The sequence below is a fragment of the Mus caroli genome, unplaced genomic scaffold (assembly GCF_978045245.1).
Source record: "Mus caroli unplaced genomic scaffold, Mus_caroli_1 scaffold_15, whole genome shotgun sequence".
NCBI lineage: Eukaryota > Metazoa > Chordata > Mammalia > Rodentia > Muridae > Mus > Mus caroli.
Window position 1 is genome coordinate 65,021,590 of NW_028227270.1, and position 25,042 is coordinate 65,046,631.

At 51.0% G+C, this 25,042-nt stretch overlaps 3 protein-coding genes across 4 annotated transcripts; 2 read left to right on the forward strand and 1 right to left on the reverse strand.

Annotated features, from left to right (window-relative positions):
- Window positions 1-14,664: 14,664 nt before the first annotated feature.
- Mxd3 (MAX dimerization protein 3) lies at window positions 14,665-18,504 on the forward strand. The gene is made up of 6 exons (XM_021180120.2): window positions 14,665-14,777; window positions 15,001-15,106; window positions 15,628-15,657; window positions 15,787-15,901; window positions 17,789-17,978; window positions 18,083-18,504. Exons 1-6 carry the CDS (start codon window positions 14,708-14,710, stop codon window positions 18,196-18,198), a joined length of 627 nt encoding a protein of 208 aa, XP_021035779.1. The 5' UTR covers window positions 14,665-14,707; the 3' UTR covers window positions 18,199-18,504.
- A 211-nt stretch (window positions 18,505-18,715) lies between these two features.
- On the reverse strand, window positions 18,716-22,122 carry Prelid1 (PRELI domain containing 1). The gene is made up of 5 exons (XM_021180119.3): window positions 21,849-22,122; window positions 21,051-21,276; window positions 19,554-19,667; window positions 19,392-19,470; window positions 18,716-19,157 (listed from the first exon to the last, which is right to left on the reverse strand). The coding sequence occupies exons 1-5, from the start codon at window positions 21,938-21,940 to the stop codon at window positions 19,015-19,017; spliced, it is 654 nt and encodes a 217-aa protein (XP_021035778.1). The 5' UTR covers window positions 21,941-22,122; the 3' UTR covers window positions 18,716-19,014.
- Window positions 22,123-22,185: 63 nt separating this feature from the next.
- Rab24 (RAB24, member RAS oncogene family) lies at window positions 22,186-24,266 on the forward strand. 2 transcript variants are annotated; one of them, XM_029468510.2, is made up of 8 exons: window positions 22,186-22,603; window positions 22,683-22,751; window positions 22,960-23,038; window positions 23,146-23,213; window positions 23,296-23,395; window positions 23,583-23,633; window positions 23,762-23,824; window positions 23,900-24,266. In XM_029468510.2, exons 1-8 carry the CDS (start codon window positions 22,487-22,489, stop codon window positions 24,148-24,150), a joined length of 798 nt encoding a protein of 265 aa, XP_029324370.1. In that variant the 5' UTR covers window positions 22,186-22,486; the 3' UTR covers window positions 24,151-24,266. The 2 variants fall into 2 exon arrangements, with proteins under 2 accessions (XP_029324370.1, XP_021035780.1); XM_021180121.3 differs by having other exon boundaries at window positions 22,189-22,603; window positions 23,919-24,266.
- Window positions 24,267-25,042: the final 776 nt, after the last annotated feature.

Consider the following 25,042-nt stretch of genomic DNA (forward strand, 5'->3'; position numbering starts at 1 on the left):
GACTAGTGTGAGTTGTGTGCTCTGTTACTTAATCTGGAAACAGCCTAGCCTCTCCCCCTGTCCACCCTGGCCTCCAGCTGATACGTGCACACAAGCAGCTCCTTTAAAGTCACTTCCTAAGTAAGCCTCATGACCCGAGTTGAATCCATTTGTAATGAGTGTCATCCAGTCTGGGACACACAAACCCGAAAGGACAAGGGAATCAGAAGATGAGGCTGTGGAGGAAGCCCAGACAGCTTTATTCCTTTAGGATGGGTGGCTCTGGCTTTGGTATTGCATAGGGCTCCTGGGTCTTCCCTTCCCCCAGTGGTCCAGTTTAGATACCTACCCCAGTGTCTCCCTGGCCATTTCTCCTCACAGGCTTACCGTGAGGTCTTTCTGGATGGCTTCTAGAGAAGGAGAAAAGACATTTAACCATAAAATTATAGTGAGCCTGTCTCTCTGGGCAGTGGCCACTCTAGCTAATTCCTGCTGAGAAGGGGTGGTGTCTGGGGTGTCTGGGATCCTGAGGTTGGTGCATGCTACTGTGGTAAAGTTGTGACAGGCATTAAGTTTCCAGGTAAAAACCTTATAGAAAGTGCAGTCTGCATGCAGCCCATAGAGAACGCCACACTGTGAAATAAATATTTTCCTTTACTCCTTGGCTGTTTGGTTTTCTGTTCTGTCAAGAGTCAGGGACCAGGCTGGATCGGGGAAGGGGCTTTGGAAGGCATTTTGGGACAAACATGCTTAGATCTGAAGCAGGAGAGCCAAACCCCATCTTCAAAGCCAGCTTCTCAGTGACTCAAACAGCACAGGACAATTCACTGTCTACACAGCAGGTATTGTTCCTCTGCAGAACTGACCCTGGTGGTTTACACTGGGCAGGAGACCGACGAGTGGCTGGACCAGAGCTCCTTGTAACCAGGACAGATCTGTCCAGGTGAGGCTCATCGTGCAGCGGGAACAGGGAAAAGTTCTCCTGAGTCTTTAAGCCTCATGTCCAGAGTGACTGGCAGTGAGCACCCGTGGTCAGTGAGGACCGTGCTGACAGAAGTGCCTGTCTTTACTTGTCCATCACTAGAGATCCCCCCTGCCTAGACTTGGGGTGACGATTTGGAAGCGTGTTCCCCCAAATCAAGTTTGTGTCTGTCTGCAAACAGAAGCAGACAATTTAAAAAGCGTGATGCCCCGGTTTTCTTTGGAGCCCTGTAATGAGAAGGCTGTGAGTGCCTGGGGGTGCTGGGTCCCTGCCTCCTAAGAAAAGGAAGTCAGTGCTTTCTGCTTGTTTGTTTAAGAGTGGTGGCGCATGCCTTTAATCCCAGCACCTGGGAGGCAGAGGCAGGCAGATTTCTGAGTTCGAGGCCAGCCAGAGCACTGGGGACAGGATAGGCAGTAAAACTAGATGCCACCTCAACTCTGTGGGAGTGAGGACGCAGGCAAACACCTACCTTCTCAGAGCATCTGATGCTAGAGCCCTGGCCTGCCGCAGGCCACCCCAGCCGGGGATGGGGGTCCCTGGGATAGTATTTGGCTGTGACAAACAGAAACAAATACAGAGGCAGTTTGAATCTGAGGGTATTTTGCAGCTCTTGAGCAAGGGTTTTATGCATAGAGAAACAGATGTTACAACTCTGAAAATAATAGTGAAGCAGTATAATAGAAGGGACATTGCAATAATCATTTGGTACAGCAAAATATAAAATACAAAATCATCCAAATATTACAACCTCAAAAAGGGTGTTTTCAATAAAACAGCCAGGTAGAACAGACATTGTTATGATCATTTGGTGCATCACAATATAAAAATCATCTAAGGCTAGTGGCACATTTCCAAGAATAAACTAATGAATTTTTTTTTTTTTTTTTTTTTGGTTTTTCAAGACAGGGTTTCTCTGTATAGTCCTGGCTGTCCTGGAACTCACTTTGTAGACCAGGCTGGCCTCGAACTCAGAAATCCGCCTGCCTCTGCCTCCCAAGTGCTGGATTAAAGGCGTGCGCCACCACGCCCGGCTAACTAATGAATTTTTATGATCAGTTATTGTTTAAACATCTAGTTCCTGTTTTTCTGTATATTATCAAAGCATAAATTTAAACTGTTTTTATTATTATTATTTGTTGCGGCCTGCCCGCAGTCCACAACACGAACGGTTCAACTGAGAATGGCAGTTCGCTGAAAAGAGAGGAATCTAGACGGGGCGGAAGAAAGAATGGAGCTAAGACAACATCCTGATCAAAGCTCAATTTTACTATTTCCAGACACTCAGTTATAAAGGAAGGGGGAGGGAACCCAATATCCCGCCAAGTAACTCAGGGTCCAGTAGCAGGACGAACACGTGTGTGCCTCCAGGCAGCAAAGGCAGGTTCCAACAGTAGGCATGGCAGGACGAATGAGCCGGTAGCTCCACCCTTGAGCAAGCAGGTTCCAGGCTGGGGGAAGGGAGGCCACAATTATTATTATTATTATTATTATTATTATTATTATTATTATTGTTTTTTTCGAGACAGAGTTTCTCTGTGTAGCCCTGGCTGTCCTGGAACTCACTTTGTAGACCAGACTGGCCTCGAACTCAGAAATCCACCTGCCTCTGCCTCCCAAAAGCTGGGATTAAAGTGCCACTACTGCCCGGCTCTTTTTTTATTTTTGTTTTTTTTTTCTAATTGTTTTTATTTAAGGCTTTCTTAACAATATACCAAAGCCTATTTCCAATGACACATGTAGGCATATAAAATATTATTGTTGGAAAAGTTTATATCTATCAATACTATCTTATACATGATTTTATAGCCATAATACTTGTTTAAGATCATAGCCTAGGGGCTGGTGGGATGGCTCAATGGGTAAGAGCACTGACTACTCTTCTGAAAGTCCTGAGTTCAATTCCCAGCAATCACATAGTGGCTCACTACCATCTGTAATGAGATCTAATGCCCTCTTCTGGTGTGTCTAAAGACAGCTACAGTGTACTTACATATAATAATAAATAAATCTGAAAAAAGAAAAAAGATCTTAGCCTAGGGGCTGGCAAGATGGCTCAGCGAGTAAGAGCACTGACTGCTCTTCCAAAGGTCCTGAGTTCAAATCCCAGCAACCACATGGTGGCTCACAACTACCCGTAATGAGATCTGACACTCTCTCCTGGCACGTCTGAAGACAGCTACAGTGTACTTATGTATAATAATAAATCTTTGGGCCTGAGAGAGTAGAGTTGAATGGATTGAGCGGGGCAGACCAGAGTGAGCAGAGGTCCTAAAAATTCAATTCCCAACAACCACATGAAGGCTCACAACCATCTGTACAGCTACAGTGTACTCACATACATAAAATAAATCTTAAAAAAAAAAAAAAAAAAAAGATCTTAGCCTAGGCTATCAGGAACATCTCATATATAGGAAAAGGAACAGAAAACATAAAAGAGATAATTTGAGGGGTGTGTTGGCGTACGCCTTTAATCCCAGCACTCAGGAGGCAGAGGCAGGTGGATTTCTGAGTTCGAGGCCAGCCTGGTCTACAGAGTGAGTTCCAGGACAGCCAGGGCTATACAGAGAAACCCTGTCTCAAAAAACCAAAACCAGGGCTGGTGAGATGGCTCAGTGGGTAAGAGCACCCGACTGCTCTTCCAAAGGTCCAGAGTTCAAATCCCAGCAACCACATGGTGGCTCACAACCATCCGCAACAAGATCTGACTCCCTCTTCTGGAGTGTCTGAAGACAACTACAGTGTACTTACATATATTAATAAAATAAATCTTAAAAAAAAAAAAAACAAAACCAAAACAGATAAGTTGCCAAGAGAACTACAACTTAATGATTTTTCTTCTGCAAAGAGTTCCACAACTAGTTCTAGCAGGTCTCCCCCTGTTGACGTCTATGGCCTCAGTCTGTGGAACTTGTCACACAGATCCTACTGGAGTTGGTGTGGCACTGACCCTTAACCCTTTGTTCTCCTGCCCTTATAGTAGTGTGGTAGTTTGAATGTGTTTGGCTCAGGGGGTGGCACTGTTAGGAGGTGTGGCCTCGTTGGAAGAAGTGTGTCACTGTGGGTGTGGGCTTTGAGACCTTCCTCCTAGCTGCCTAGAAGCCAGTCTTCTGTCTGCCTTTGGAACAAGTAGAAGTCTCAGCTCCTCTAGTGCTGTGCCTGCCTGGATGCTGCCATGCTTCTCACCATGATGATAATCGACTGAATCCCAGAAGCTGTAAACCAGCCCCAATATATGTCTTTTATAAGAGTTACCTTGGTTGGGGCTGAAGAGATGGCTCAACAGTTAAGAGCACTGACTGCTCTTCCGAAGGTTCTGAGCTCTATTCCCAGCAACCACATAGTGGCTCACAACCATCTGTTGCTCTCTTCTGGTGGGCTGGAAGTCACCTACAATGTACTCGTATACATAAAATAAATAATTCTCAAAAAAAAAAAAAAGTTACCTTGGTCATGATATTTCTTTACAGCAGTAAAACCCTAAGACAAGTAGTGAGTGGCTTCTCCCACATCCACTGCAGCCCTCCCGCCACTGCAGCCCTCCCGCCACTGCTCCTGGGACTGCTCTGAAAGTGCACCTTTAACTGACAACACTTGGCAGAAACTGTGACGTGCTCAGGAAGCACGGGACCCTGTAACAGCCTGCCAAGCTTCACGCCGCGGGAAACCCTTCCACAGAAGGATCTGCTGGAGTGTGGAGATGGTCTGCCCTGTCTGTTAGCTCCTTAAGGAGTCACAAAGTCTGATATCTCCCACTAAAGCCCCCCCCCCGTTTATATTTAGGCCCATGTGCAGAAGATGATCCAAGATATCTCAAGGGTTAAACACAATCCAGGGACCCTTTGCATTTGTAACACAAAAGAAGACAAAAAGGAGCCGGGTGTGGTGGCCTTCTGATTTCTAGGCTAGCCTGGTCTACAGAGTGAGTTCCAGGACAGCCAGGGCTACACAGAGAAACCCTGTCTCAAAAACAAACAAACAAACAAACAAACAAATAATAAAAAAAGAGAGAGAAAGGGGGAGGAGCCAGAGAGAAGGCTCAGCAGTAATGACTGCATGCTTCCAAGACACCTGGGTTTGGTTCCTAGCACCATATGGTAGCTCACTACACCTGTAACTCCAGCTGCAAGGGACCCAACACCCTCCCTGGCCTCTCTGGACACCAGGTGCGTGACGCCCAGACGTACATGCAGGCAAAACACCATACACATAAAATGATAAAACTGAAGAAAAAAAAAAAACAACCAAGATATACTGATGTCATCCAGATCTTGGGAACCCGTGTGCTCTCCTTCCTCCTTGGTGACCGTGAAAGAGGACAAGTCTGTTTAGGATACTTGCTCCACCTGCCTCTTTTTTTTTTTTTTTTTAAGATTTATTTATTATATGTAAGTACACTGTAGCTGTCTTCAGACACTCCAGAAGAGGGAGTCAGATCTTGTTACAGATGGTTGTGAGCCACCAAGTGGTTGCTGGGATTTGAACTTTGGACCTTCGGAGGAGCAGTCGGGTGCTCTTACCCACTGAGCCATCTCACCAGCCTTCCACCTGCCTCTTTAATACCATGAGGCCTTAATGAATTCTGAATCCTCTAGGATCCCACGTTCAAAAGCTTTGGAGTGAAGCTTCCCTCCCTTTGACCCTTTCCCCTCAAGTCTGTAAGCAAGGGCAATCGAAAGTTCACAGGGTGGGTAATTTACCACAGGGACCCTTAATCCAGAGTGAGGGACACTTTTCCTCAACTTGTTTTATGTGTCAGAGAAACTACAGAGTAAAACATGAGGAGACATCTGCAGTGGGGCAGAACTACAGAGTGGAACAAAAGAAGGGACATCTGTGGCAGGGCAGAAGATGAGATGCCTGGGGCGGGGTGGGGCAGAAGGAAAAGCAGCCGGCCAGGAGTGAAGAAAAGAGAAAACCAGGGCTGGAGATACCAGAGAGCAGGTATTAAGACAGTGGGGCCCCCAATTATAAACTTCTGCCCCAACGAGCCCTCAATTCCACCCTCCCACCCAGCAGGCTGGCTCTCCTTTTCTGTGGCTGTTGCTGGCAGAAGCCCATCCACACCTGGCCCTGGGCTTCTACATCTAACATGAAGTTCTAGCCCCAGCTTCATGCTACAGGATCGGCTCTCACCCTGTGGGTCATGACCCCTTGTGGGTTCAATGACCCTTCCACAGGGGTCACCTAGGACCAACACATATTTACATTATTATTATTCATAACAGTAGTGTCTTAGTTAGGGTTTTACTGCTGTGAACAGACACCATGACCAAGGCAAGTCTTATAAAAAACAACATTTAATTGGGGCTGGCTTACAGGTTCAGAGGTTTAGTCCATTATCATCAAGGTGGGAGCATGGCAGTATCCAGGCAGGCATGACACAGGAGGAGCTGAGAGTTCTATGTCTTTATCCAAAGGCTGCTAGTGGAAGACTGACTTCCAGGCAACTAGGGTGAGGATCTTATACCCACACCCACAGTGACACACCCATTCCAACCAGATCACACCTATTCCAACAAGGCCACACCTTCAGATGGTGCCACTCCCTGGTCCAAGGATATACAAACCATCACAAGTAGCAAGGTTACAGTTATGAAGTAGCAATGAAAATAACTTTATGGTTGGGGTCACCACAGCAGGAAGAACTGTACTAAAGGGTCGCAGCATTAGAAGGTTAGAACCACCACTCTATAGGCACAAGACTGGGAAAACCAAAGTTTCCTTTAGAATCCAGTAAGTAGACTAGGTGTGGTAGTCCCGCAAACAAAAATACCAAGTAAATATATGAAACTCTGACACATAGAGTCCTCATTTTGTCAAGAACTATTGCGGTGCCCTGAGCTTAAGCAAGCCTCCCGCCCTGGGTCCACAGCAAATGCTCTTGGTGTTTTCTCCCCCGCTCCCCTCATTGGCTTGGGAACCTCCAGAGCCCAGTGTCCCTTGAAAGGCCAGCAGAGATATTTGTACATACAACAGGGATGGAGAGGAGAGGGGTGGAGAACCTGTGTTGGAAAAGGACAGGTCTGTGGAGGGGGCATCCACCAGACAGTCCAGTTAAGAGAGACCCTGTCTGCAAATTCACACCCCCTCTAAGGTCACCCACAGTGACAATGCCTTGAGGCAGGGCATCCAGAGATCCTGTTGAGAGTGCCAAGGAAGAACAAGGACAAACTTCCAGCAGCCAGGTGGGTTCCAGACAAGCAGCCAAAGCCTGTCAGGGGTGCCACAACCAAGGAAGCCTTCCTACAGAGAAGGATCTTTCCAGGGGGACTCACTGGGAGCTGCCTGTCTTAGTTACCTTGCTACTGTGATAAGACCATGACCAAGGCAACTTATAGAAGAAAGTGTATTGCTTGACGTGGTAGCACACACCTTTAATCAGACTGGGTAGGCAGAGGCAGGAGGATCTCTGAAGGTTCGAGGCCAACGTAGTCTACATAGGGAATCCCAAGGCAGCCAAGACAATATAGTGAGATCCTGTCTCCCAAATAAAAAGGATTTTGGGGGGGCTTACAGCTTTGGAGGGCTATAGTCCATGACCATCACAGCAGGGAGCAGAGCAACAGGCAGCCATGATGCTAGAGCAGTTGCTGAGAGCGCACATCTTCATCCACAAGCTCAAGGCAGAGCAAGTCAGATGGGGAGGCCTGGGATTTTGAAACCTCAAAGCCCACCCCCAAGTGACACACCTCCTCCAAAGCCACACCTCCTAATCTTTCCTAAACAGCTTTCCACCAGCTTTGGACCAAGGGTTCAAACACATGAGCCTCCGGGGGCATTCTCACACAGCCCCACCCCACCGTCTTGAACGTCAGGCAGGCCCTGCCTCAAAGCAAACTAGGAGTCACTTTTACCGGAAAACCCCCAGACTTGAGGCTTTGCGTACATTCTAGAACAGCTCAAGGAAAACAGTTACAAAAGCTGAGCGAGTCTCCCCTTCCCACACAACCCAACCTCCAGGCGCCCACACTTGGCTACACACAGATCAAGCTGGCCGCAGGGTGAGGACTACAGCTAGTGTTTCCTACTTTGTGGGTTCTTCTTTCTTCCTCCCTTTCAACCCCCTAACACTAGACAGGAAAGAGAGAAATATAGAGGGGAAAGGAGCGATGTCATTGTTAAATACATCCTGCTGTTTAGGAGCATTCAGTTCCTTGCAAGTTTGAGCTCTGCCTTCAGGAGAGCTAGTTTCTTCTTTGTTCACAACTACTTAACAGACAGTGACCAACAGCAACCAGTGACCAACCACCAGGCCCCTCTCAGGAACCCTAGCATGTATCTGAAAACTTGCCAGGAACCCTAGCATGTATCTACCCTCTGAAAACTCCCCAGGATTCCAAACATCACAAAATCGCAGAAACTATCTGCAGCTGGTAAAATCACAGCCCTGCTAGAGCACGAGGCAAATCATAGTCAGCTGCTGTGGACAAAATGAAGCAGCCCCACGTCCCACACCTGGGATTAAAATGAAAACATATTATTTCTCTGGGTTTTTTTTTTTTTTTAGATTTATTTATTTATTATATGTAAGTACCCTGTAGCTGTCTTCAGACACTCCAGAAGAGAGTGCCAGATCTCGTTACAGATGGTTGTGAGCCACCATGTGGTTGCTGGGATTTGAACTCTGGACCTTCGGAAGAGCAGTCGGGTGCTCTTACCCACTGAGCCATCTCACCAGCCCTTTCTCTGGGTTTTTAAAAAATTTATATATTTTTTAGAGATTTATTTATTTAACGTATATGAGTACTCTATCTGCGTGTACACCTGCATGCCAGAAGAGGACACCAGATCACATTCTAGATGGTTGGGAGTCACCATGGGGTGAGCAGCCAGTGCTCTTAACACCTGAGCCATCTCTCCAGCCCATTCTGTAGTTTTTGGGTTTGTTTGTTTGTTTGTTTGTTTTTTGAGACAGGGTTTCTTTGTATAGCCCTTGCTGTCCTGGAACTCTGTAGACCAGGCTGGCCTTGAACTCAGAAATCCACCTGCCTCTGCCTCCTGAGTGCTGGGATTAAAGGTGTGTGCCACCACCGCCCAGCTCCATTCTGTGTTTTTAAAAGAAACCCAAATTGTCTCTTACCAATTTTGGAAGCTCTAGAGCAGAATGACCTTCCCCTCGCAGCTTTCCAGGTAGGTGTCTGCAGTGTCTGCCTCTGCCACTCTTCCTCCCCAGGAAGATGAATGGTCCTGGGGGGGGGGTCCAGTTTGCTTGTCTCTAGCTTGGACTGCCTGGTAACTTCAGCACAGCCAGAAGACATTAAAGCTCTGGTTCTCCAAGAGCACAGCTCCCTATTCTTCTTACTCAGTGGCGACAGGGGATGACTCGGGGCGGGGGTGGGGGTTTGTGGTGGGCACTGTTGAGCAAGAGGGACCTCCAGTGTGTAGGGTATGTCAGGGCCACTTCGCCACTTCTGGGTTCTTCTGCACGATTTTTGGCCAGAGATATGACCTTGAGTGGAGTTCCAAATGAGAGGCCGCAAGAAATGTAACTGTGCTGGTCAGCGGGGGGTGGGGTGGGGGGGAGAGAGACGACCGATGGACGGACAGGTGTGTGTGTGTGAGACTGAACCCTTCCCTGACCTGCAGGCACAGACAACTGAAGACTGAGCCTAAAGTATCTTTACCCTTTGGGATGGAAGGAAGCAGGCAGTCTGCAAGGCAGACAGGTGTTTGAGAGCACCCCTGAGTTCTCCCCTTTCTGCTGTTGGTCCTGTTTATCCACCTCCGTGCCTTCTTAGTGTTGATCCTCAAAATGTTTCCCTGGCACAAGAAGGCTATGTCTCAGGAGGCCCATTTTCACACAGTGCCCATGTGGGGAGGAGGGATGGCATCCTAAAAGTTGTCCTTTGCCGGGCGTGGTGGCGCACGCCTTTAATCCCAGCACTCGGGAGGCAGAGGCAGGCGGATTTCTGAGTTCGAGGCCAGCCTGGTCTACAAAGTGAGTTCCAGGACAGCCAGGGCTATACAGAGAAACCCTGTCTCGAAAAACAAAAACAACAAAAAAACAAACAAACAAAAAAAGTTGCCCTTTGATCTCCAGAGGTGGCTGTGGCATCTACATGCCTGGGTGTACACACACCTTTTTTTTTGTTGTTTTTTGAGGCAGGGTTTCTCAGTGTAGCCCTGGCTGTCCTGGAACTCACAGAGACCGTCCTCTGAGCTCCGGAATCGAAGGCTTTGCCACCACCACCTTGCCTGTTTTACAAAAATAACTTATTTTTATTTTATGTGCATTGGTGTTTTTGCCTGCAAACATGTCTGTTTGAGGGTGTTGGGTCCCCCTACGTCACACACTATAGCATTGGCCTAGTTTGCTTTCCTGTTGCCGTGGTAAAACATTCTGACAAAAGGCAACTTGGGGGATGTGAAGCGATTTATTTCACCTTACAGTGACCATCCTTCACTGAGAGAAGACAGGGCAGGACCATGGAGGAACATTGCTTACTGGGTTGCTCTCCATGGTTTGCTCAGCTACCTTCTTACACAGCCCAGGCCAATCTGATGGAGGCATTAAAGGAGACCATCCAAGGCGGAGGGGCCGTGGTGTCAGACAGGAAGGGATGAAGGAGCAGGGAAATGTGGATGAAATAGGTAAGTCTTGGCTCTTGTTTTGCAAATGGAACTTCTGGCCCCACACATCCTAGACTCTACCATGAAGTTCCATCCCCAGCTTCAGGAAACATTTCTTCTCCATATGTAAAGCTATTGGTGTAACTCCGTGGGTCAGCTCACTTCTAAGAACATGTGAGATCCCAGGTTCAATTCCCAGCACATGTACACGTGAGTGCACACACACAAAGTCTAAAATAATGTGAGTTAGGAAGTGAAACATGTAGAAATAAAGTATAACATCACGGGGAAGAAAGGCTGTCAGGGAGCAAATGGAAGCATTATTTACTAATCACACACACACACACACACACACACACACTGTGGCTTATCCAAGGTAGATGGTGATAATCCAAAGATGTGTATTTCCTGAGGTCATCATTTAAAAGATGGTTTTCCAGGCTGGAGAGATGGCTCAGCGGTTAAGATCACTGACTACTCTTCCAGAGGTCCTGAGTTCAAGTCCCAGCATCTGTAAGACTCCCGAAGCTGGGCCTCTACTCAAGTCCGGGGATGAGCTGGCCAGAACCTCAGTGACCCGAGAGAAAACCACACCTGATGCAAACTGCAAGAGGTTTTATTATCAGCTAGCTGAGGATGAAGTCCCTCTGCCATGCAGGGCAGGGGAGTTTGACCCCAAGCGGTGACAGTAGGGGGCTTTTAACTGCTAGCTGAGGAATTGGGAGGAGAGTTGGGAGGAGTTGGGAAGAGTTGGGAGGAGTTGGGGAGAGTTCTTCTCTTCCCAGTGTCCTTGGTGAAATTTACAAGGCAGGAGTGGGGAGTGAGTTCTTTCTGAATTTTTATCTCCTTGGTGTCCTCAGCACAGGAAGGCAGGCATCTCTGGTTGTAAAGTATAGAAACAAAAAGGCTTTTTGCTGGCTATAGAGGACAAAGAGCTTCTTTCTGGCTGTATTTTTAGAGATCAGGGAAAACAAGCTTGGGGAATGTCCAGGGGCTTTACCTTCCAGGGAGAAACACTTTAAGTTGGGGTCTCACACAACCACATGGTGGCTCGAAACTATCTATAACGAGATCAGACACCCTCTTCTTGGGTGTTGAAAGACAGCTACAATGTACTCATATAAATTAAAAAAACAAAATCGGACTGGAGAGATGGTTCAGCAGTTAAGAGCACCATTGCTCTTCCAAAGGTCCTGAGTTCAAATCCCAGCAACCACATGGTGGCTCACAACCATCTGTAACAAGATCTGATGCCCTTTTCTGGAGTGTCTAGAGATAGCTACAGTGTACTTACATATAATGAATAAATCTTTATAAAAAACAAAATCACTGCATCAGGCTAGGGAAATGGAGCAACTAGATGCTCTTTCAGAATCTAATCTAGGTTAGAGTCCCAGCAACCACAGCGACCCACAACCACCTGTATCTCCAGTTCCAGGGATTCTGACTCACTCTTCTGGCCTCCAGGGCATCCGGCACACACATGGTACACAGACATACATGGAGGCAAAATACTCAAAATTAACAATCAAAGTCTACTTGAAAGAGGCACAGTTAAAAGCTGCAGGAAGTGCCACTGTCCTGTGCTATCCTGACAGGCTGGGGTGACATTCCCAGGTAGCCTCAAGCTGGGTGCTCCTGTCCCCCCAGCACGGATGCTTTTCTCAGTCCTGTGTGCCTCTGCTACTGGGCCACAATCTGGTCGAAGAGGTGACCTCAAGAGACAAAGGACCATTGGTGTTTTTAGACAGTGCAAAGGAGGAGAGAGGCCTGGGGCTTTGCTGGAGGATGTGGCATTTGAGTGCATCTGGTATAGGCAGGGAGTGGGGGAGGGCAGGATCTGTGTGCTACGAGAGGAGGGGCACTGCCCAGCTCCAGCTTGAACCCAAGGGCTGTTGGAGCCACTGCAGGTTGTACCAGGCATCAGTTCTACTGCAGTAAGGGGGAACTCACTGAAGGAGTCCAGCGTCTTAGTTAGGTCCCCACATCTGCAAAGAGGACTGCAGGGTCCTGGGGACAGGGAGACATCAGGACTATACCCTGAGCAATCTGTAGCAGGAGATGGAAGGCCTTGGGGATCCAAGGCACAAATCTATTTGGACATTAGTATCTGACAAATTGTGACAAGGTAAGACAGCCCACTCCAGCCTGGCAGTGGTGGCGCACGCCTTTAAGCCCAGCACTTGGGAGGCAGAGGCAGGCATCCGCCTCTGAGTTCGAGGCCAGCCTGGTCTACAGAGTGAGTTTCAGGACAGCCAGGGCTACACAGAGAAACCCTGTCTCGAAAAACAAAACAAAACAAAAAAAAAACCCAAAACCAACCAACCAACCAAAACCCCCAAATCAGCCCCCAACTTCAACCAACCAACCAACCAACAAAAAGACAGCCCACTCCAGTGACTATGGCTGACGGGGAAGTGGATCCCCAGACATCACAGGACCCAGGGGATCTAGGAACAGAGGCTCTTTTAGGTCACTGGAGCATCTGTTGGGCCTGGTACTTGCTGGAGCTTCATCGCCACACCTTGCCTTTCCCCCTAGGAAGTGTAACTCCTGCCTGATCCATATTCATGGGAGGTCTGAGGCCAGGCTGACTTCTAACAACGCCCTTCAGCCAGGCTGTTACCTATAGCTCCTAGGATGACGTTTCTGGGATGATGTGGCCTCCTCAGTGCCTGCCTTCCCTCTGCTGGAGCTTTCCTTGGAGAACCTTTTGTCTCCGTCCTGTTCTGAGGCCAGTCTCCTGGGTAGCAGATGTATGATGTCTGTGCCTGCACTATGCATGCTGTCTTAGAGAAGTAAGCTTATGTACTCACTGGCTACACGGTGCTTGCGTGAAACCCGGGCATTTGGGAACTGGAAGGAGTATCAGGAGGTCGTCATCATGGGTTAGATAGCAAGTTTGAAGCTAGATTGTTGCACATGAGATCCTGTGTCAATTCGCTCCTCCTTCTCTTCCAAGGGGAACTCACAAGAGCCTGACTGCTGACGGGAGCTGGGCAGACCTTCCGGTGTCTCTCTCCATAGCCACCGGGCCTTTGTTTCAGTCTACAAACTGTTACACAGTAGCCGCAACTCTTGGATTTAAAAAAAAAAAATGGTGATTTCCCTTGGGAAGGCAGCCTCTTCCGAAGGGGCCTGATTGGCACGTGACTGTGTTTACCTAAGGCCATTTGTTCATAGTGCCCCCTCTCTGGTCCACTTGACTCTCAGAATGCCCCATCATTCCTGACTCATAGGTATGGCTACCCCTAGTGGTGCTCCTCCAGGAGCCTCCACCGGATGGCTAGCAGAGCCTTGTTCTAGATGCCACCCCGCTCCCCAGGGGCTGTCTGGTTGCAATGGCCCTAATGAGAGACCGATGCCTGCTTGCTGGCATTAGCTCCACCACCGCAACGCTGTCTCACGGTACGCAAGTTGCCCTCACACCTAGCAGCGGCCGCTGAGAAGCTCCAGGACCCAGGGTGAGACGGTGTGTTTCCTGCCCTGGCTTGGGAAGCGATCAACAGCCGACGTTTTCACGACGACATTAACCTCCCTGCGAAGGACCGGAGAGCTAGGAGGGATTCCCATTCGAAGACCAATGAAGGGCAGATGCGGGGCGGCCCGTACCGTGTCCTGCGTCCGCGCCCCCAACACAGGCGCGTGCGCATCGCCGTGTCTCGCAGCTCGCCCCCGCCCTCCTCGTCCGGGTTTTCAAATTTGAAACCGGCAGCTTTTCCCGCCCGAGTCGGGGCCCCCGCGGCGGGAGAAGGCGGGGCCGCGCGCCAACCAACCCAATCTCCGAGGCTCGCGGCCCGCCCCGAGGATGTGGCCGGGTCCCGCGCGCACGTGCAGCCCAGGCCGGCGCCTGCTAGGACCCGCGCGATTGCCTGTCGCAGGAGTGGGGCAGCTTGCAGCGCCCCGTGTCCAGGCTGCCTGGCCCGGCGGAGGGTTCTTCCCTAGAGCGCAGAGCGGCAGCCCAGTTCAGCCTGGGCGGGAAGAGGCGGGATGGGCTGGGCAGGGCGGGGCGGACGCGGTTCCCATGGGCGGGGAGGGGGAGGAGCCAGGGCGGGGCGACCGGGGGCGGGGCGGGCCCTGTGCTTGTGGCACCGTGTCAGTTACATTGAAACAAAAGTGGTAGGGCGGCTGACAGGGCCAGCATCCCTAGCCCGCTCATCGTCGGCTGTCGCCGACATGGAACCCGTGGCTAGCAACATCCAGGTCCTGCTGCAGGCAGCGGAGTTCCTGGAGAGGCGCGAGAGAGGTGAGGACAGACCCCGCGCGCGGGCTGAATTTGGCTCCCAACCTGGAGGGAGCAAGGCTGGAGGGCTGCTGGCGCGCTGCCGCCCGCACATCTATTGGAGTTCGCAGGCAGCCGGGCAGGGAGTGACTGGGGAAAGGGTCCTGGCGCCAAAAGCCTTTCCTTGACTACGCCGTGCCAGGGGCTCCAGCTGACGGGCTGTGTTGCTGTGTTCTCTCTCTGGCAGAGGCAGAGCACGGTTATGCGTCCCTGTGTCCACACCACAGCCCCAGGGCTGTCTGCAGGAGGAGGAAGCCACCCCTGCAAGCTCCTGGCGCGCTGAACAGTGGGCGGTGAGCAGGGATGGGGCAGTGTAGGGAGGGATGCTGGTCCTTAGCTGTGCCATCTAACTCTCTTCTCACTTCCTTGTTTGTTCTTCTGGCCCAGGTACCCTGCTCCATCCGCCTTTTCTACACACACATACACATCACACAGGTCATTCACACTCCTGAACTGTCTCCACTACAGGCTTCTGCTTTTCTGTTCTTTTGCATATTCTGTTTCTTTAAAATAGTTTTCCCTCCACTGATTTCTCTGACAGGCTTATTTTTTGATCAAGTGTCACATCTGTCCAGGGAGCCTGTCTTGCCTGGCTATCAGGGGGGAGACCCCGCAAGTACCTGGGCAAGTGTCCTGTATTTTTTGGTGTGTGTATCTGATTCCTTTAGTCACTGGGGTGTGGTGTCCTAAAGGAGCCCAGGCCCTCACGAAAGGCTTCCTTGGCACAGCTATCTGTAGTGAGGTCTGAGCTGCACAATAGCCTGGGGTTGAGGATTTGCACAGTACCCTCACTTCATCCCCTTGGCATTTGCAGGTCTGTGCACAACGAGCTGGAGAAGCGCAGGTGAGTCCCAACCTGGCTCTCAAAAGTTCCCGGTCTCAAGACCCATCTCTCTCAGACCTTTCCTCCCTTGCCATCCCTCTGGCTAGGGAGGTGGGGCTGGTACTGCCCTCCAGACTCCTTCCCTTGCAGGAGAGCCCAGCTGAAGCGGTGCTTAGAGCAACTGAGGCAGCAGATGCCCCTGGGAGTTGACTGTACCCGATACACTACACTGAGCCTGCTGCGCCGGGCCAGGGTGCATATCCAGGTGAGGAGCTGTCTCTTGTCTCTCTGCTTGGGAGACAGTGTGGTCTTGTGGTGTGGATGGCCTGGGTGCAGGGCTGCCTCCATTCTGTGGGACTTGAGACAATCCCGTTTTGTTCCCGAATCCATGTAAAGGAAGAGAAGCAGACAGCAGGGCTGTTCTGAGGCCTTGTAAATGTTCCTTTTGTTGTGGGTAGTATTACTTAAGTCCTAGCTGTGAGACCTTGGATGAGTCTGTTTCCTGTTGGGTTCAGCAGGGAGTATCCGGCTGGTGAAAATACTGTGTTAAGCCCTGCTGGTTCCTAGCCTCTCCTCCTGACTTACTCCTCAGGGCTTTCTGGTTTGGGTTCTGCTGGTGTTGTTGAGTCGGGGGAAGCCTGGAGGCAAAGGACAGTGAACTAACTAGCTGGTTGGACTTGGCCTTGCTGCTGCTCGGGTAGAATTGCAGGCCCCCTGGTGGACAGGAGTGGGTATGCAGACACCAAGGCCTAGGCTGTGCCAACCATGTGGGCGTGTTAGAAGCTGCCTTGGCAACAGAAGAGGATGTTTCCTGCTTTCTGGGCCCATGTGATGGAAGGAAACAGACTGAGAGCGCGTGCGCATGCACACACACACACACACACCTCTGAGAGCAGACTAGGGGCAGAATCAATCAATGCCTGTCCTGTTTATCAGAGTTTACCATACACGGCTCTGTTAGGTTCTATTCAAGGGCCCGGGTAGTCAGTGCCGTTGCTATTCAGCACATATTTGCACTGTCACATACATGCCTGCCTTCACCTCCAAGTGTCCTGGTTCTCACGTAGGCTTACATTTCTCCCATGAGCTTGTCTGACCTCATTTTCAGGTAGATGAGCGTGCTACCCAGAGGGGCTGGCTGGCTGGCACCTGGGCATTAGCCCTTTCCTTGGGCAGCATCTCCTGAGTGGTCCTTCCACCAGGCTGCCTGCTGCTCTGCATGTACTGAGGCCAGCTCTAGCTGGGATCCCTGACAGGACACAGCCTCACTTCCTGCTTCCTGTGAAACTCAAGCATCCCTAATGCAGCCTTGCTTTTCTGGGCTCCAAGTGGTCCCGTGACAGCTTGTAAAAGCTTCTCTCCTGGCCTACCAGAGACAAAGATGGACTATGCAAGCTTCCGGGGGTCCCTCTGCCTTGATGGTATCCAGTCTTGTAGTTTAGTCTAGGTGAGGGCATGCACCTTTGTACCGTGTGCTGAGTGTTCTGGCTTATTCTCCCCTTGGTTTAAATCATTTGTACGGGTTAAAGATCAAACCTAGGGCCTTGCACGTGCTAGGCACACCTTACCCCCGAGCTGCATCTCCAGCTGCTGTTTCTTTCTTGTTGAGTATCTGCAAGCAGGCTTCAGCCCAGTGAGTCTATAGTCCAACAATCAAGTGTAAAGAAACGGAAAGAGGCCGGGCAGTGGTGGCGCACGCCTTTAAGCCCAGCACTTGGGAGGCAGAGGCAGGCGAATTTCTGAGTTCGAGGCCAGCCTGGTCTACAGAGTGAGTTCCAGGACAGCCAGGGCTACACAGAGAAACCCTGTCTCAAAAAACCAAAAAAACGAAAGAAATGGAAGAGACCACTAGACAGTGCTGGGTCTGACCACAGGTAGCAGTGGATGGAAACCTAGGTGTGGCCACATCCTTCAGTTTTGCTTGTCAGGATGCTACAGTCCCCAAGTTTGTACTGACATTATATTCTCCATTGTACTATGTGACTAGGCCCTAAAGACACTTGAGATGGGGGTACCCTATGGTCTGTACTCATCTAGACAGTTCTTTGTATATTGAAGGGCAGGAGGTGGTAGCCTCTGAAGGTCATAAAGCCACCCTGGGTGGGGCCCCGTGGCTGCCTGACCCCAATCCCTGCTCCCGTGGGTTCTGCAGAAGCTGGAGGAGCAGGAGCAGCAAGCCCGGCGGCTCAAGGAGAAGCTTCGCAGCAAACAGCAGAGCCTGCAGCAGCAGCTGGAGCGGCTCCAGGGGCTGCCGGGAGCTAGGGAGTGGGACCGGGACCGGCTGAGGGCAGACAGCTTGGACTCTTCAGGCCTGTCCTCTGAGCGCTCGGACTCAGACCAAGGTGTGGTGAGCGCCCTGGGAGGGGTGAGGCTGGGGCGGGGCCAGTGGGGAGCATGGCTGGCTGGAGGGAGTGGATGGCTGAGCCAGACTGGCTTCTCCTTGCAGAGGATCTGGAGGTGGACGTGGAGAGCCTGGTGTTTGGGACTGAGACAGAGCTCCTACAGAGCTTCAGCACTGGGCGGGAGCACAGCTACTCATACAGCACCTGCGCCTGGCTATGATGCCCACTGCGGCCTGTACTCTCCTTGGACTGAGCCTGACAGTCAGTGGCCCCCACACAAGTTGGCTTAGAGCCACATGTTGAAGAGACTATAAAGCCACAGTGTGGGAGCAGACTCCGGACTCCGCTGCACAGCTTGAGCCTGGGCCACCCTCCCTGTCCCCCAGGGAATTTCATGTAGCACTTGGCCCTGCTTTGCTGCTCCCCACAGGGACAGGAAGCCTCAAAACTTCTTGTTCCTGGGCAAAGCCCCAGGCCTCTTCCCGTATATACTGCACAGTATTTTCATTAAAATCCTCTTTTGTAAGTTCCTGTCCATGGTTTTGTCCCAATGAGATGGAGGAAGTCCCAGCCACAACTGGAAGAGAGAAATAAGGTCAGTAGCTGGCAAACAGGGTCTTGTGAAAGGCAGTGCACATCTGACAGCGTGGAGGATGCTCTGTGGTCCTGATGCTGAGGCAGAGTGCTGTGACGTGCCTGAGCTCCTGATTCAAACCAAAGCTATCTGACTCCAGAACTGGGGCTAATCAAATCATGTGTTTATTGAGTGCCTGTTATGTGCTAAATATTGTTCAGGGTACTTGGGACACAGCAGAGAATAAAACAAGGAGCCCTGCCCTCTTGGAGCGTACAGTCTATCACCTGCGCAAGCAGTGACCTTGGGCAAGTCACTGCACCCCTCTGCCCGGCAGACAGAGCTGGGTGTGGTGCAGATGCTGACCAGGACAGGGCCCTGACCCACCACCCCAGACAGCAGAGAGGGCTGCAGGTTGCTCTTTAATAATCACGTACACTGGGGAGAGGGAGAAGAAGCGAGTTAAACGAGCTGCCGCTGCTGCTGCTTGGTGGCGGCCTTGTTGGCCAGGTCCTTGGCCTTCTCTGTAGCTGCCAGTGCGGTCTCCTTTGCTTTCTCTTTGGCCTCTTTGGCTGTCTCAACAAGGGTTTTGGAAGGGGCCTCACCTGTGGCAAACGACAGGGTCTGGCTTCAGACAATGCCTGAAAGACCCACCCAAGCCCTGGTCAACCACAGCAGCCATTATTGATGAGTTCTTAGGAATGGAGTTGGTGTCCTGTTTCTTGACCCTCCCACCCATCCTTCATAGGCTCACTTAGGAGTCTCATTGGTCAAGGACCACTCCGGCTACTGGGAGTGAGGGTTTCTCCAAGTCCTGACACAGTGTCCAGGGCCCTCACCTTGTAGCTTGGCCAGGATGTATTCAAAGCCCTTCATTGTCTTGGTCACATTGCTTTTGAACCGGGCAAGACCAAATTCCTGGCAGGAGAGGGAGAAGGATGGGAGAGTTGCTCAATGACCCAGAGCCGAGCCCCGCCCTGCCCCACCGCGAAGCCTCTTACCTGGACAGCTCTGGAGACGCCAAATAAGCTAGAGGAGACCCAGGCTTCCCGACGGATTTCGGTCCAGCCGCTATTGTCAGAGTTCACACAGTAAACGCATCGTTCCTCCACCACCTTCGAGGGAAGTTGGGCTGAGCACCTCAAAGGAGCACCCTGTGCTCTGCTCACTTGCACGCTCATACCCTGTCTCTACCCTGTGCTCTGCTCACTTGCACGCTCATACCCTGTCTCTACCCTGTGCTCTGCTCACTTGCACGCTCATACCCTGTCTCTACCCTGTGCTCTGCTCACTTGCACGCTCATACCCTGTCTCTACCTTGCTACCGTCCCTGCCTCCTTCACAAGGGGAAGCAATGACAAAGTTCTTCCCGTTATTGTATCCAGAGGGAGGCTGCTCTGCCTCCGTCACCTCTCTATTGACCCTTTCAAGTAGAACAGTTTCTTGGGATCAGCTGCTATTCCAACCCGATCTTGGGGCCTCTGGATCTAGATGTGAGCAGTGTTTCTCGTCTGCCTTCTACCCTCTCCTCTTTGAACTTCCTGGTACTGCACGTGCGCGCGCGCACACACACACTCCAAAAATAATGACAGCTTTCATTAACAAAGGGCACAGCAGCCTCCTGAAGAATGTGAAGTAGTCACAAACTCGTCACTGTGATATCTACCAAGCAGAGCTCTCAGCTGAGGTGACTTCAGACAGTGCTGGGCAGGAAAAGGTGCCTTACTCACGGATTGTGAGTGGCACATCTTTATAAAGTTTTTTTTTTTTTTTTTTTTTGAAACGCACAATTTCCACCTCTCAGGCTTACAGAAGCTGAGAAAGAATCATCTAGAAGCTTGAAGGTTATTCACACTGTATGAACATTCCCAAACATGGGTTTTCAAGCCTTCCGAAGGATCCAAGATCCATATAATGCACTTCCTCAAATCTCATGCTCAAACCGAGGCACACCCCAGTTATCTCCACCTTCATGCGACTCCCACATGAAAGCCACAGCCTCCCTTTCTCGATCAGCATCATTTCTGAAAGCCCACCCCGATATGTATGCACGCATGCATGTCACCAACTGACTGCTCTGGGCACAGCACCTGTAACAAGCTTTGAAAAGGGGTGTCAGCCAGGCAGTGGTTGGTGGTGCACACCTTTAATCCCAGCACTTGGGAGGCAGGCAGGTGGATTTCTGAGTTCGAGGCCAGCCTGGTCTACAAAGTGAGTTCCAGGACAGCTAGAGCTGCACAGAGAAACCCTGTCTCGAAAAAAAAAAAAAAAAAAAAAAGAGAGAAAAAAGAAAAGGGGTGTCTATCCCCACCATCTGAGAGCCAAGGGACAGTCCCAGAGAATCTGACCAATCGAAAGGGTAGACCAATCTAAGGGCAGAACTCTTAGAGATGCAGCTCATTGGTATTTTAGGCCTGCCTCTGGCCACAGAAGTTCCCACAACTCTCTTGCCTGAAATCTGAAGGGCAACTATTTTGAGGGACCAAAGGAAGTCTCACCATCAGCCGGGCATGGTTGATGTTCCAGGTGAAGGTGGTCATGGTCTGATTCTGGGGGTCCACAATAGAGTCCTCCAGGATGTACACGGAGTGAGCAACGTTGGCAGGAAACAGTCGCTCTGCCCAACGTGGCATCCTGTTGGTCTTGGTCAGGAGTCTCCGGGACAGTAGCTTCTGGTCGGGGGTCACCTCCCGGTGCACTATGTCTTCGGTTAAGACATGTTTGCTGCAAGAATTAACGATGATTCTCAGGAGCCTGCTCTTGACAACATGTCTACTGGTTCCTATTTAGCGCCTCCAGGTCATGGCTGCCTGCAATCTTACGGAGTGATCTGTGCCCGGGTTCAGAATTAGAGTACACAGAACCTATCCCCGGGCAAATTCCAACTCCCTCCTCCACCCAACATGGATTCTGTGGCTCTCCAAAGCGAGCAAAATCTCAAGAATTATACCACTAGAGAGCGCCAGCAGCAGGTAAGTAAGCCATCCTCAGGATTTCTGGCCCCGAAATACCGCTCAACTCCCGTACTGCCACCTCTTCCTGTTTCACCACCTTTGGACCGCAAAATAGAAATCTAGAGCCCAATATAAATCACAATCTAGACAATCTTCTTCGAAGACCTTGGAGGCTTGGCCTGATTCTAATCCTATAAGGATTTTGTGCTATAACTGTGGCCACAGTTCTGCAGATCGCCCACATCGGACCCTCTGTCCGGTCTTTCACAGCTCCACTATTGAAGGACAGCCTAAGGTCCGATCTCCAGAGGAAGGCGACTCGCTCTACCCAACGCCACGTACCTATAGGGATTCGGGTACCGTTGCCAGAAGGCAGCGAACACTTGGTCCCAGGAACTTCGGAGCACGCTCTGGCCCAGGAAATACTTCACCATCGTCCCGACCCGGGCGGGCTCAGCACCCGTGCAGCATCAGGGTGAAGAGCCCGGGGGTGGGGGTGGGGTGGGGGGAACGTGGCTAGGCGCCCGCCCGCCAGGCTCGCAGCTCAATCACCGCGGCGCCGCGCCCAGATCCCTACCACCGCCATCAGGGGTTATAGGACTGCACGACGCTTCCGGCGCGGGACGCATAGGATCGGCTACTTCCGGCGCCCGCGTCACGTGACCGGGCGTCCCGCCTCTTGGCGTCCAGTCCCAGCGGTGCTGTTTGGAGTTAGCTACGAGGACCTCAGATTCGGTCGGTAACCCCGGCGCAGCGGAGCTTCGGGCGCAGCGGCGGTCGCGCGGGTGAGCACCGCAGGGCTCTGCGGCGCGGTGGAGGGAGCTGTGCGCGTCCCCGCGCCGCGGCTCTGCAAGGGACGGAGCGCCCCGGGCCGAGGCGCCAGGGGCCTGCGAGGTGCGAGGCCCTTGGGGTTGGGGTCTGAGGCTTGGGCTCTGCCTGGGCCGCGCGGACCCTGAAGTGGGTGAGGCGGCCCAGGGAGCATGAGCGGGCAGCGCGTGGACGTCAAGGTGGTTATGCTGGGCAAGGAATACGTGGGCAAGACGAGCCTGGTGGAACGATACGTGCACGACCGCTTCTTGGTGGGGCCCTATCAGAACGTGAGTGCCCCCCTGCGGAGCAGGCATGGGAGGAAGGGGACCGGCCGGTATTCGACACTTATCTCTTCCCTGGTTGTAGACCATCGGGGCTGCTTTCGTGGCCAAGGTGATGTGCGTTGGAGACCGGACGGTGACTCTGGGTATTTGGGTAAGTCCCTTGAGAACAGAGTCTTGTGCAAACCTGTCTCTCGAATTTAATGTCTTGCCTCTTAAACCAGCCAACTGGAGCCTCATAGAGGTCGTTTTTCCTTCCTCACACCCATTTACTCGTCTAAAAAAAGGAGGGGGCTTGTCTAGAAGATGGGGCCTATTTTGTAGTCTTGTGAAGGAGCTTATTAACTCCTTTCACCCCTCAGGACACAGCAGGTTCCGAGCGCTACGAAGCCATGAGCAGAATCTATTACCGGGGTGCTAAAGCTGCAATTGTCTGTTATGGTAAGGGGTTGGATTCTGGCGTGTTCAAGTAGTAAGGGTTAGGTTACAGGCCAGCATCAGAGGGAAGCCGCTGATCTTTATGTCTCTCTTGTCTTACCCTTACCAAGACCTCACAGACAGCAGCAGCTTTGAGAGAGCCAAGTTCTGGGTTAAGGAGCTGCGCAGTTTAGAAGAGGTAGGTGGCCAGATCTCACAAGAGTAGGGATAGAGACTGTATTGGTCTGTGGAGATAATCTCAGCCTTGTCTTCTGCTACAGGGCTGTCAAATCTACCTGTGTGGCACTAAGAGTGACCTGCTGGAGGAAGACAGGCGGCGCCGTCGTGTAGACTTCCACGATGTTCAGGACTATGCTGATAGTAGCTGTTTTTAAGTCTTTGAGGATGGGGGCTTGGGGGCGGGTACTATCTGCTTGAGTGTATTTCAAAGATGGGAATGACAGTCTTGCTTGCTTTCTGGCCTTCTTGAACCTGTGTGGTTTAGGAGAATTGTTAGCTACATTTAGGGGTGCTCCCCAGGTGTGAAGACAGTCACTTCTCTTTGCAGATATCAAAGCCCAGCTCTTTGAAACATCCAGCAAGACAGGCCAAAGTGTGGGTGAGTGTTGTCTTGGGTCCTGTCAGCAGGAACAGGCAGGACAGTAGAGCAGAAAGGTTCAGAGGGCTGGGCCACTGGGATACCCAGGGCTGCTGGTCTCAGGCCCTCACTGATTCTTTGCTTGCCAGATGAACTCTTCCAGAAAGTGGCAGAGGATTACGTCAGTGTGGCTGCTTTCCAGGTGATGACAGGTGTGTACTTCCTCATGGTCCCCAGCCTTCTTGGTGACCTACTTGATGCCCCGACATAAAAGTAGTGCTGAGCAGTCACCTCTCTCGTTGACAGAGGACAAAGGTGTGGATTTGAGCCAGAAGGCAAACCCTTACTTCTACAGCTGTTGTCATCACTGAGTCACGACTCATCTGGCCCAGTGGAATTAGATGAATTCCCAGAGAGGCTGGACCTGACTCTTGTCTGGGCTGGAATGGTCAAGCGTCTGAGCTATTCCAGGTGCCTCTCACAGCAGAGGTGGCACCTGCCTGTGCTGGCCCATGGAACGGAGGCAGTATTGGGCTGATTGTGGGCATGAGGAGGGATAAGGGATGATTTGAATCCCGGGCTTCTGTCCTGGCCAGAACTTCTGTCCAGACTATTTAAGTAGCTTCTGAACTGTAAATAAAATTGATGCATTTCCTTGCTGTGTGCACTGGGTGTCAAGACACCTAGTTGTTCCTGGGGCCAATGGGCCTCACTTATATGAAGACTTCCCATCTGGAAACTAAGTAACAGTTTCCTAAGGTTATCACTGAAACAATGGGTAAACAATGGGCTCTTTTTATTATGGCCTTTTTTTTTTTTAAAGATTTATTTATTATATGTAAGTACACTGTAGCTGTCCTCAGACACTCCAGAAAAGGGAGTCAGATCTCATTACAGATGGTTGTGAGCCACCATGTGGTTGCTGGGATTTGAACTCCAGACCTTCGGAAGAGCAGTCGGGTGCTCTTACCCACTGAGCCATCTCACCAGCCCTCTTATGGCCTTTTTATTAGTGCTTACATGTCTGAGTGTAGAGCAAATACTAGGCATACTATATCACTTTTTTTCTTTTGTGGGGGTGAAGATACGCTGAGGCTGAGATGGAAAAGTACAAAGTTCAGGAGAAGACGAAGGAAAGCACCTCAGCTGTGCCCAGAGACGAAAGGCTTGGGTACACCAACCTCAAGACGAGTTGGTTTGGCCAGCTCTACCTGTTGTGTCATGTCTGAACCTGTGCTCAGGGCTGTGACTCAGTCCTAAGCTTCCCAGGGAAACCCTATAATGTATTCAGCAAGAGGCAACTCCATCTTTCTGTAACTCAAAAAGGTCTTATACATCCAATTTAGTTACTAACTTAGAAAAAGGCCTTGAAGCTGCCAAACCTTTACTTATTGCACTCTGGAGGCAGAGGCAGCAGATCTCCAAGTTCA

What these genes read in the sequence shown, in the direction of transcription:
- Mxd3 (XM_021180120.2), top strand. Translation starts at nt 14,708, where the DNA reads ATGGAACCCGTGGCTAGCAACATCCAGGTCCTGCTGCAGGCAGCGGAG. An exon ending in AACGAGCTGGAGAAGCGCAG is followed by an intron (nt 15,658 to 15,786) that starts GTGAGTCCCAAC and finishes CTTCCCTTGCAG; the next exon opens with GAGAGCCCAGCTGAAGCGGT. An exon ending in GCGCTCGGACTCAGACCAAG is followed by an intron (nt 17,979 to 18,082) that starts GTGTGGTGAGCG and finishes TTCTCCTTGCAG; the next exon opens with AGGATCTGGAGGTGGACGTG.
- Prelid1 (XM_021180119.3), bottom strand. Translation starts at nt 21,940, where the DNA reads ATGGTGAAGTATTTCCTGGGCCAGAGCGTGCTCCGAAGTTCCTGGGAC. An exon ending in CGGTACCCGAATCCCTATAG is followed by an intron (nt 21,277 to 21,848) that starts GTACGTGGCGTT and finishes TAATTCTTGCAG; the next exon opens with CAAACATGTCTTAACCGAAG. An exon ending in GCGTCTCCAGAGCTGTCCAG is followed by an intron (nt 19,471 to 19,553) that starts GTAAGAGGCTTC and finishes CTCTCCTGCCAG; the next exon opens with GAATTTGGTCTTGCCCGGTT.
- Rab24 (XM_029468510.2), top strand. Translation starts at nt 22,487, where the DNA reads ATGAGCGGGCAGCGCGTGGACGTCAAGGTGGTTATGCTGGGCAAGGAA. An exon ending in TGGTGGGGCCCTATCAGAAC is followed by an intron (nt 22,604 to 22,682) that starts GTGAGTGCCCCC and finishes CCCTGGTTGTAG; the next exon opens with ACCATCGGGGCTGCTTTCGT. An exon ending in CGGTGACTCTGGGTATTTGG is followed by an intron (nt 22,752 to 22,959) that starts GTAAGTCCCTTG and finishes TTCACCCCTCAG; the next exon opens with GACACAGCAGGTTCCGAGCG.